Genomic DNA, 12,057 nt, shown 5'->3' on the forward strand with positions numbered 1-12,057 from the left:
GAAGGCATACCCTCAAACACACACACAGCCCTTTGAAAAAGTCTGAATTATAGGTTCAAGGCATGTAAAATTTTCTCTGCTCATAACTTGACTATTAAGCTAAGAGGAAGTATCAGACAAAAAAAATTAGGTTGTTTCTATATCTTGACTATTATGAATAATGCCACAATGAACATGGGAATGCAGGTATCTCTTCAAGATCTCATTTTCATTTTCTTTGGGAATACTCAGAAGTGGGATTACTGATAATATAGTAATTCTACTTTGAAGTGTTTGAAGCTCCTTCATAGTGGCAGTACCAATTTCTAATCCCACCAATAGTGCATAAATATTCCCTTTTCTCCACATCCTCACCAGGACTTGTTAGCTCTTGTCTTTTTTATAATAATCATTTTAACATATAAAATGATAATTTTGATTTATATTTTCCTGATGATTATTGATGATTAGCACCTTTTCATGAACCTATTGATCATTTGTATGTCTTCTTTGGAATAATGTCTATTCAGCTCCTCTGCCCATTTTTAATATCAGATTATTTGTTTTGATCTGTTACAAGGCAAGGGTCAAGGTTCATTTTTTTTTAACATATGGATTTCCAATTGTTTCCACAATATTATAGATCCTTTGTTTTTTCATATAAATTTTAGAATCAGCTTACCAATTTATATCTGAAAAGGCTACTGGGACCCTGATAATATTTATGTTGAATCCACAGATAAACTTGAGAAGAATTAACAGCTTAACAATATTGACTCTTCCAATACATAAACAAAATATGTCTGTCCATTTGTTTGTCTTCTTTATGTCATCAATTGTAATTTCAAAATATTAATACCAATCTTGTACATATTTTCTTAGTTTCACCCCTAAGTATTTCATGGGTTTTTTGCTCTTGTAAATGATATTTTTAGCATTTTAATTTCTGGTTGCTTGTTGCTATTTTATAGAAATATGATAGGTTTTTATACATAAATCTTATCTTCCTACAACACTGTAATATTCACTTATAGATCTAGTAGCTTTTTGGTAGATTCTTTGGGATTTTCTACATAGATAATCATGTTGTCTTTGAATAAAGATATATCACAGGGAAATATTCAGGCAAGTGTCCTCAATATATGATGTTCAAGCTGGCTGGTGAAAGTTTGAAGAAGAAGATATTTTGTTGTTGTTTAGTTGCTAAGTCAGATTCTTTACACAGTCTCAAAATATCTTCCTACAAAATACTTATTAACTAAAAAAGTAAAAACTTCATAGTGGAAAAGCCTGGGAATCATCACCTTAACCAACTGATCAAAGCTAACAAAGTTAATATCACTGGTAATAATACTAATTGAAAGCATGTGCCTTCTGCTATGATGCACTTCTGTGGAACTATGGATAAAGTAGTGTAACCCTAATCTAATCATGAAAGGGTATCAGAGAAACTCAAACAGAGAAACCCTGATCTTGGACCTTCTGCCTCCAGAACTGTGAGAAATAAATTTCTGTTGTTTATAGTTTATAAGCCACTCAGTCTATGGTATTTTGTTATGGAAGCACAAATGTGCTAAGACAATCACTGTCTGATGTTCTAAATATATAAAGAGGAAATACAAGAAACAACAATGCTAGAAGTTCAAGAAATGCAAAAAGGCAGGAAAATAAAAGTCATTCCAACTGGAAAGAAAGACATAAAATTGTCCCATTTGGAGATGACATGACTATCTACAAAGAAAAATCAAAGAATTTACTAAAAAAAAAAAAAAGAAAAAGAAATCTAAGAACCAACATGTGAGGTCATCAAGGTCTCCAGATGCAAGATAACCATAAAAAAATCAATTGCATTTTTATATACTAGCAATAAACATGTGGACACTGACATTAAAATACAACACCATTTATTATTTTTTTTTACAGTTTTTACAAATATTTTGTTTATTTTAATGAAGCTGGTACAGACACTGTCCATTTAAAACCCATATCCTAGGCCAAAAAGTACAAATAAAGTCAAAAAGAGCAGTGTTCTGTTGTATACACTTCTGCATGAATAACTTTAACTGCTAATGAAAATTAGATCTTTTCTGGGATATTCTGACAAGATTTTTCTTTCATCTTAAAATGCTTTCTCTTCAGTGAAGCCATCTTTGGAGTTAGTCATTATTCTCTGTCATTTTGACTCCAAATGGATATTCCTCTTCTTTTGGTCCAGACCCTCAGATTTTAAAAGTAGCTTCAAATTAAGGAAGGGTCATTTTTCCACAGTTCTGTTTTCCGAAAAACTTCCACCTCCCACTGAAAGTCATAGTCCAGGAGTGAAGCAATCACATGCTAGAACGTCAGGGCCAATTGGAAAGTCATTAGGAACACTCGCATTAGTTGATCTTATTTATCACAAGCCTGCAAATGCACAGTCCTGGAAAAGGCGGGCTCTCTATGCACACATGTAATTTTTAAAAAGGAGAGAGTGATATGAAGGGGGCTGAGGTTTGATCACCAAAAATCAGCACAATGAAAAGAAACAATAATGAATAATGGGCACTAGAATTCAAATTACCAGATGTTTTAAAGAGATGGGGTGCCAGTTTCAATTATGTTTTGAACACCACATTACAAAAGAACTATTTTTAAAAATAAAAAAGGATTAAGGGGAAAGAAAAAAAAATAAAAAGAATATCTAAACCGTTGAATGACCCCCTGTTTGTTCCTGATAAACTTCAATCACATCTTCTTCCTCCATTCCCAGTTCTTTCGGAGTGTGATTATCAGCAATTCTCTGACCTTCAAAGAGAAACCTGAGTGAATTCATGGGAACTCCCTGTCTTTGACAGTATGATTCTTTGAGTTTCTTGAGATGTGTCGTCATTTTCACTTTGAAGTGACTCTCACTGCTATCCTGTCTAATGACTTTGAGTTTAATATACTCTTCTTCCTTCTTATCTCCCAAGTCCTTGGTTGAAGGTTTTGCTTCCTGGTCAGACATGGTGACAGTGGTTCCCCCCGGAGTCTCCGCACACCAGCGGCCTCGGGTAGGTAGAACCTCGCTCCGGGGTTTACAAATCCGTCTCTCTACCGGACAGCACAACACCGCGGCTGGAGGGACTTCCATTACTCCTTGCGTCACTTCCTTACAACACCATTTAAGTCACTCAAAAAAAAAAAAAGAGAGAGAAATACTTGGGTGTAAATCTAGCATTGTATCCTATAATGCACAAAAGATACTAATTTGTAAAAAGTTCAATTACTACATATTTTTTCTTTCGTTGCTTGTGCTTTTGGAGTGATACCTGGGCAAGCATTGCCTAATTCAAGATCACAGACTCCAACTGAATTGCAAAAGCAAATCAATGGAAGAAGAAACCTTTTCAACAAATGGTGTTGCAGTTAACTAGACATTCACAGGTAGAAAAACAGGCCTTGACCTAAGTTTCACGTCACATGAAGAATTAACATATGGACTCAAATGTAAAGTGTAAAACTAAACAACTTTTAGGAAAAATATAGCAGACAATCTTTGGGATAGAAAATAAAGCAAAGAGTTTTTAGACTTTAAAATTGTTATCCCTAAAATTAAAAAAAGAAAAAAGTTATCCCTAAAATAAACTGATAAATTTTACTTCATCAGAATGAAAACATTTTGCTTTATGAAAGACCCTGTCAGGAGGACGAAAAGACATGCTACACTGGAAGAAAATACTTACAAAGCACATATCCAACAAATACAAGTATCTAGAACATATAACAAATTCTCAAAACTGACCAATAGCCTTTTGCCCTGTCGCATCCATGAAAACAAGATGTGTTGGCAGCAATTCTACTGAAGTCACACATGAAAATTCAGTCAAGGTTCTCACTCTTGCTGCCACGCTCCCTAAACCTATACCCTTGATCCAGAAATGCATGCCACTGGTGTCTGCATCAGTATGCAAAGGATTGGGGTTTCATTCACATTGTAATAAGTGCTCTTCCTTGACTGGCTCATCCTAAACATCTACCAGTCAAAAGTAAACAATGCTAGCTCTTCCTACAACAAAAGCAAACTCCACAGTAAAAAGGAAAACAATCCAAAAGCAAACTATCCATGGACAAAAGACGTGAAGAGATGTTTCACCCAAGAAGATAAATGGCAAATGAACACATGAAACGATGTTCACCATCATTAGCCATTAGGGAAGTGCAAAATAAAATCACAATGAAGTACCACCTTACCCTACTCACACTCTAAAATAAAAAATTACAGACAGTATGTACAAAGTGTTATTGGTGATTTGGATTACTCATACATTGCTGCTGGAATGCAAAATGGTACAGCCACTTTAGAAAACAATCTGGTAGTTCTTCAAAAACTAAATATGTAATTGCCATGTGACCCAGCAGTTTCTCTCCTGGGCATTTATCCCAGAGAAATAAAGACTTACATTCATGTAAAAACCTGAACACGAATGTTTAGAGCACCTTTATTCGTAACAGTGAAAAAAATGGAAACAACCCAGATGTCTGTCAACAGGTGAATGATTGAATACACCATAGTATATCCACACCATGGATGAATCTCCAGAGAACTATGGTGAAAGAAAAAAGCCCATTAGTAAGTAGTTCTCTTTATCTAACCTCATTGAAATGATGAAATTATGGAAATGGAGAACAGATTACTGCTTATCAGGGTTAAGGAGGGGTAGGGATGGGAGGGAAATGGGGGAGGCTCTAAAAGAGCAACATGAGGGATCTTTCTGGAGATGGAAATGTTCTGAATCTTGACTTATCAGTGTCAGTATATTGGTTCTGATATTGTGCTGTAGTTTGGCAAGATGTTACCATTGGAGAAGATGGGTGAAGGATATATGAGATCTCTTTGTATTATGCTTTACAAGTGCATGCAACTCTAGAATTATCTCAAAATAAAAACCTAATTTAAAAAATAACTTGCCTATATTCTTCAAAATGTCATTGTCATGAAATATGAAGAAAGATTTGGGAATTGTTCCAGAATAAAGAAGACTAGAAAGACATGATAGTGAGTGCAACAGACATTTTTAGATTTTTCTCATGCTAGTCAGGATATTATTGGAACAGCTGGCAAAATCTGAACACAGTCTTTAGCTTATAAAATAGTGCTATATCACTCTCATCTCCTGATTTTGTTAAATGTACTCTGGTTATATGAGAGAATTTCTTTTTTGTTATTAGGTGATATACACTGAAGTATTCCAGAGTAAAGGGATGATATGTCTGCAACTCAACATGATTGAGAAAAGAAGTAGAGAGAGTGAGAGAGACGATAAAACAAGTGTAGGTAAATGCTAACACTCAGAGAACCTGAATGAAGGATATCTAGAATTCTTTAAGCTATTCTTGTAACTTTTCTATCATCTGACATTATGTATAATTGAATAAAAAACATTCAAACAAAAAAAAATAAGCTATTGTATAAACATAGAATGAAATGCTATTCTTCAACAAAAAAGACCAAACTATATGGGACAACAAGGATAAATCTCAAAAACATTACACTAAATGAAAGAGGCATTACAGAAAAGAGTACATGCTGTATGATATGCTTACATGAGGTTCTAGGATAGGCAAAACTATGACAGAAAAAATCAAAACAAATGTTGCTTCCAGAGGGTGGAGGAGAGAAAATTCCTACTGGAATGGTGGCATTAGATGATTGGTTAGGATGCTACCTGGTGGTTAATAGGATGAGTACGTGTGTGCTAAGTCACTTCAGTCATATCTGATTCTTTGAGACTCCGTGGACTGTAGCCCACCAGGCTCCTCTGTCCATGGGATTCTCCAGGCAAGAATACTAGAGTAGGTTGCCACACCCTCTTCCAGGGGATCTTCCCCACCCAGGGGTCAAACCTGCATCCCTTAAGTCTCCTGCATTGGCAGACATGCTCTTTACCCCTAGCACCTAATATGGAGTCAGGGCCACACTTTATATTATGGGTGTTCAAGTGTTTGGGGTGAAGTGTTCTGTTATGTTTAACTTCCTCTGAAAACCATCAAAAAATAAGGTGACACCAATTGTAGAATCTGGGTATGGATGTAGTGTGTGTATGAAAGTCACTCAGTTGTGTCCCACTCTTTGCGACCCCATGGACTGTCCATGGAATTCTCCAGGCCAGAATACTGGAGTGGGTAGCCTTTCCCTTCTCCAGGGGAATCTTCCCAACCCAGGGATCGAACCCAGGTCTTCTACACTACAGGCAGATTCTTTACCAGCTGAGCCACAAGGGAAGTCCAAGAACACTGGAGTGGGTAGCCTATCCCTTCTCCAAGGGATCTTCCTGACCCAGAAATCAAACCGGGATCTCTCCCACGTTGCAAGCAGATTCTTTACCAACTGAGCTATTTGTGCACATATAGTAAGATTATGTTACAGGAGAAGGGGAAACAAGATGATGGTCACTTCCCAGGTCTGGGGTTAGCTCCTGGGATGGGCTGCCAAGTGAGGGTCCTTGACTTTATGTAGGAAAGAATTCAAGAGCAAGCCAGAGTAAAGTGAAAGCAAGTTTATTTAGAGAGATACACATTCTATAGGCAGAATGCAATCTCTCTTAGACAGTGAGAGCAAGCCTTGGCATTTGGGGTTGTTAGTTCTTATGGGTTGGGTAATTTATACAGTAATGAGTGGGAGGATTATTCCAACTATTTCAGAAAAGGGATGGTAATTTCCAGGAATTGGACACCACCTACATTTTTGGCCTTTTATAGACAGCCTTGAAACTGTCATGGCACCTTTGGGTGAGTCATTTAGCATGCTAATGTATTACAATGAACATATAATGAGGCTCAAGGGCCACTGGAAGTCAAATCTTCTGCCATCTTGGGCCTATTTGGTGCTAACCAATTTTTGTCGTATCCTCAATAGCTGTGTCATTCTTTTAACTGTTGTGCCCTGCTCCCTTCTTTCCTGTCTCTATACCAGGAAAAAAAGTCACTAAAATAAAATAGTATATATTCAGAAATTGTTATTGAACACAAGTTTGTGTCACACAGTGAAGCCAAATAAACATTCCAAAGAATTTGGAGCAAAGAAAATTTTATTGCAGGACCAAGCAAGGAGAACGGGTGGCTCAGGTTCAAAAAACCCAGACTCCTCAATAATTTTCAGGCAAGAGTTTTTATGGGCAAAATTTGAGGGCTGCAGGGTGTGTCTATGTGGCTTTCTTCTGATTGTTTAGAGGTGACGTAACAGGGCGGTGTTATCATCCTCCATCTGGATGGGGGCCTCAGCTCCTGCAAAACTCAAACACATTATTATGTATATTCCTTCCTGAGGAACCACGACCTTGCCCTAAACTGAAGTGTAGTTGATTTATGCTATTGAGTTTGAGAATTCCTTATATATCCTAGAAGCAAGTCCTTTGTCAGTTTTGTGGTTGCTTAAATTTTAACATAACTTCTCCAGAAGAAGAAACAAGTAAAATTTGCTGAGTCTTCTTACATGGTAAGTCACTGACTTAATTTGCGTTCTTATGTGTTCCATTAAGAGAATTAAGATACATGAAGTAAACACACCTAGTAGAAGGATCCTGGATCGAGTAAATACTGGAAAATATTTGTTGTAAAAGCAAAGCCAAGAATCACTTTGGGACATATGCCTGCCTAAAGGCCAATACTAATATGAGTAAGAGAGAGTGTGGGTACAAATGACCATGTTCATTGACAGTAGTGACATATAATATCACTTGACATTTTCCCCATTTCTCCCACTAAAGTGGGTGGGAGTTTGTCCTTTCTGTCATCTCTCTTTTTTTTTAAGCCTACTGACTCTTACAGGACTTGTCCCATTGCAATGACAAGAATTACAGGACTTCCGGCTGTGCAGCTTGCAGTTATGAAGCAGCATATTAGAATTATGCAATTATGAAGCAGCATATTAGAACACTGTTGTGATGACCTGGATAAAGTACCAAGGGGGAAGGGGGGCAAATTATGTTGCTGAAATCTCAGCCTGTTCTGTTAATGTTTCAGCTACTATAAACCCAAAAGGATTTTTACCCTCTTTTGATTCCCTGTACGAATTCTTGGACTTCCCAGGTGGCTCAGTGGTAAAGAATATGCCTGCCAATGAAGGAGACATGGGTTCCATCCCTGGGTCAGGAAGATCCCATGGAGAAGGAAATGGCAACCCACTCCAGTATTCTCGCCTAGGAAATCCCATGGACAGAGTCTGAGCCTGGTGGGTAATAGTCCCTGGGGTCACAAAGAGTTGGACAGGATTTAGCCAGTGAGCACACTGGCTGCTCCTCCTTTGTTTCTGCATTCCTTCACTTCCCTGATTAGCAACTGTTTGAATTTGCCCTCTGGAACTCAGGGAAGGTCTAGGGGGCTGAAGCCTATTCCCTACAAACAAGAAATGGGGAACACAGAGAGGATATGTACCCAGGAGGGCCCCCCAAAGGTTCCAGCTTGGTTTCAGATTTTTGAAAAAAATCTAGGATTCCATTGCATACAAATAGTGAAAATAACTGTCACTAGGCTACAATTTTGATGAATTGCTTACATAATCTGAATCATGAGAAGGGATCCAGATGTGACCTTGTTAACTTAGACCAGTAAGTTTCATTTTTCATACTGACCATTGATTTCTCAAACTCTTTTCAAATTCTCACTCCTCCATGAAACTTTTGTTTCCCCCTACTCTCTTGTTAACTCATCCAATTGGATCTATACCTGTCTTATGCAGAAATTGCACTCTTTCACGAACTGCTTCCTGCTTGTTCCAGCCCCTGTCTCAGACATCTGCAGGCACTGAGAGCGTGCTCTTGCAGATATTGTCCCACCAGCTCCAATGAAGACCTCGCCTGGCACGATTTCTGTTTCTTTTCTTCTAATGAGGACGTGTCTTCTGCCCTCAGCCTGGCGTGAACAGTCTCGGATGTCTGCAGGAACACTGAGTTGAGTCTTCTTGTTTACCCCTCCAAGGGCAGTCCAGACGAAGACGTCTGGCCTGGGTTGTTGGTTCTCACGCCGGTTTCCTTCCAGGATTGCAGCCTGCCCCTGGAGCCTATTTCTCAGCCAAAGCCCTGACCCCTTACACAGTTTCAAACCACCCTTTCTTGCAGTATTGCTTATCCTGATTCAAATGACTCTCTTTTCTACTTGTTGGCCAGTCTCTGCACTTGATCTCAGGTGGCCTCAGCCTTCAGCAGCCTGAAATGGGTCTTTGGTTCCCGGCCAGAGATTGAGGCTGGATTGAAGTGGTGAAAGCACCAGATCCTAGTCACTAGACTAGTCACTAGACCAGTGGTCAGTGACAAGGCCCTGGCCCTTCAGCTTTGCAGAAAAGAATTTCCACAAAGACAGAAAGTAGTGAAACAAAGTATTTATTAGGAGGAAAAATAGTATAGTATGTGTGGATAAAGAAAAGGGAAAAGAAAAGAAGAAAGGCACCAAAAGACAGATGAATATCTTTTGGCCAGATTCAAAGGTGATGATGTGAAATACAAGGCCAAGCTAACTGGCATTGATGATGTGCCAGTTGCAAGAGAGGATAAAATGAGCCAAGATTCTGTGATGAAACTAAAGGTAACAGAGGAAAGCATAATTTATCACTATGTTAAGCAAATCTCCAACAGAGGAAGTTAATATTAGAAGTTTGTATTTACCTATGGCTACCTATGGTAGCTCAGTGATAAAGAATCTGCCTGCCAATGCAGAAGACTGGGGTTCAGTCCCTGGGTTGGGAAGATTTGCTGGAGGAGAGCATGGCAACCCACTCCAGTATTCTTGCCTGGAGAATCCCCATAGACTGAGGAACCTTGCAGGCTACAGTCCATGGGGTTGCAAAAGAGTCAGACACGACTTAGAGACTAAGCATCATGTGTGGATAGACACAAGGGCAGACTCAGGGAGGACCCCTGAATTGTGCTCGCGTGGTAATTCAAATTACTTTTATGGGGCATTTCTTCTGGGTCTCCTTGGCCAATCAATTTGATTTGCCTGGTTCAGAGGCCATATTTGGTATACATCTGGATCCTCCCATGTGTGCACACACATCTCTTAGCCAAGATGGATTCTACTGAAAAGGCCTATGGGTAGAGCATCCCTTAGCATCACTCTCCTTTGACCTCTAAGGAGCCTTTCTGCACATGTGTGGTTGGGGAGGTTTCCTGACTGTGAGAATGAGAAATATGTGGTTTGGGCAGGGCTCAGCCTCCTGTCTTAACTGTCCTGCAAATCTCCAATCACTTTGGGGTGGGGGTGGGGGTCCATCTACCTCCTGCCTCACACTGATGAGAAATCCTGCAACCATGTCCTGACCCCTCACTTTGGGACCGTCAGAAACCAACCCCCAAATTATGTTCTTTAGACTCAATGATGGGGCTTCACCCCAGCACCCACTGCTGGATCCTGATCTCCCCTGTTCTGAGGTCCTTATTAGAAGGTCCCAGCACGTGAATATGAGAGCTGTGCCACTGCAACAATTATTTTCACACATCTTTTTTTTCTAACTATAGGAGTGTTAAGCATAAAAGCTATGTCTAATTTCTCACAATACTCAGCACACTGCACAGAGTGGCCAAAATATATAACCAATTGGAGATTTCTAAGACTATTTTCATCAATCACTGGAGAAAAAAATTCTCAATCTCAGTCAAACTGGACACCTAGGTATGTCCAAATAGATTCTATGCTTGCTGGGCTTACACCTACTTTTTAAGTACATGTATTCTCAGGATTCACCCTAAACTTACTGAACACAGATCTCTAAGGGTAAAGTCCCAGTGTCTGTTGTATGGGTAGGAGCGTCACACACAGTTTTGCACAACAAATTATTACAGAGGGTTCAGATTCTAGCACTCAATCACCTACTCCAGAGGACCCTCACTTTAGGATACCACCTGGGGAGCTATTCAAAGGCAGCTTCCTTGAACCCAGTACCAGAAACTAGAAGCGCTTGAGAGGAGGCCCAGAAATCTGTATTATAAATCAGCACACAGGGGTTGTGATGTTGGCAGCCCTGTGACTGTGAAAACACTGGCTTGAGAAACTATCTTTCTACCATAGAAATCCCTGTCATTCCCTCTTGGCAGGTATCATCAAAGGGGAGGCTTTCCCAGTGTGCCATTTGGTCTGTCCAAGAGTCTCACCTCTAAAATCTGATACACATTCCCTTAACTCCCCAGTGCAACCACCTGCCAAATCCCCTCCCTGAATATCCTGTCACATCCTATTCCACTCTCACTAGCCTGCCATCTAGTACAAACTCTTCATTATTCATGCATTCACTCCCCATTTATTCATCAAACATACCAAATACTAACCATTCACGTGATGACTGGGTACAAAGTTGAGCAAAGCCTGATTCTCCCTTAAAGAGTATAGCTTGATAAAGACAGTCTCCAAAACCAATCATTATGACTCAATGCAGTGGATAGAAAGATAGTGGTAAGTATGGGGAGCTAAGTGACATACCTAACTCAGTCTGGGGTGGGTGGTGGGACAGAGTTTTCCTGAAGGACAGAATACCTGAGCAAGAGTTGAAGGATGAGTAGGAGTTATGAGTTCTCTCTCTTCCTCAGGGAAATCACTTAAAAAAAAAATGCTGTAAGACTATACCACTCCCACTCAAGAACTACCTCAGTTCTATCAACCCAGATATATGAGACATACCAGCCTGAAAAACATTATCAACTCAGCCATCACAAACATCCTAAATGTAGAAGATAACAGCTGCAATTCCAATCCAGAGGTCTCTGGCACATACTCAACAATGACTTAAGAACTCCTTCTTGGAATGTAATCAAATGGGGAACTAAGAACACATACTTGACATTATACCCTTCCTTTCAGCTTTTAACACTATCTACCTTCAAGATACATGATTTTTTTTTCAGTACACACTGCTCTTTTTCAGGTTCAAAAAGTATTACTATGTGTTCATTACGGAAAATTAGATAAAGACCTTAAAATCATGGGATTTCCCTGGTGGTTCAGTAGTTCCCTGGTGATTCTGAGCTTCAGCTCTAAGCTCATGGGTTCAGTCCCTGGCCAAGGAAGTCCCTGGCCATGGAACTAGGATCTCAGATGCCACAATGCACAGCCCTCTCCCCTTCAAAAACC

The 12,057-nt window shown here is 39.4% G+C and overlaps 1 protein-coding gene across 1 annotated transcript in view; it reads right to left on the minus strand.

Moving 5' to 3' along the window:
• Positions 1–1,866: 1,866 nt before the first annotated feature.
• Positions 1,867–12,057, minus strand: part of LOC101906855 (small ubiquitin-related modifier 1-like) — a 34,848-nt gene continuing 24,657 nt past the window's right edge. Inside the window, exon 2 of the mRNA XM_059890820.1 lies at positions 1,867–3,130. Within this exon, the coding sequence (XP_059746803.1) occupies positions 2,660–3,091 (432 nt within the window). The 5' untranslated portion in view covers positions 3,092–3,130 and the 3' untranslated portion in view covers positions 1,867–2,659. The remainder of the gene's footprint in view (positions 3,131–12,057) is intronic.

This window comes from Bos taurus, chromosome 10 (genome assembly GCF_002263795.3).
Source record: "Bos taurus isolate L1 Dominette 01449 registration number 42190680 breed Hereford chromosome 10, ARS-UCD2.0, whole genome shotgun sequence".
Taxonomy (NCBI): Eukaryota; Metazoa; Chordata; class Mammalia; order Artiodactyla; family Bovidae; genus Bos; species Bos taurus.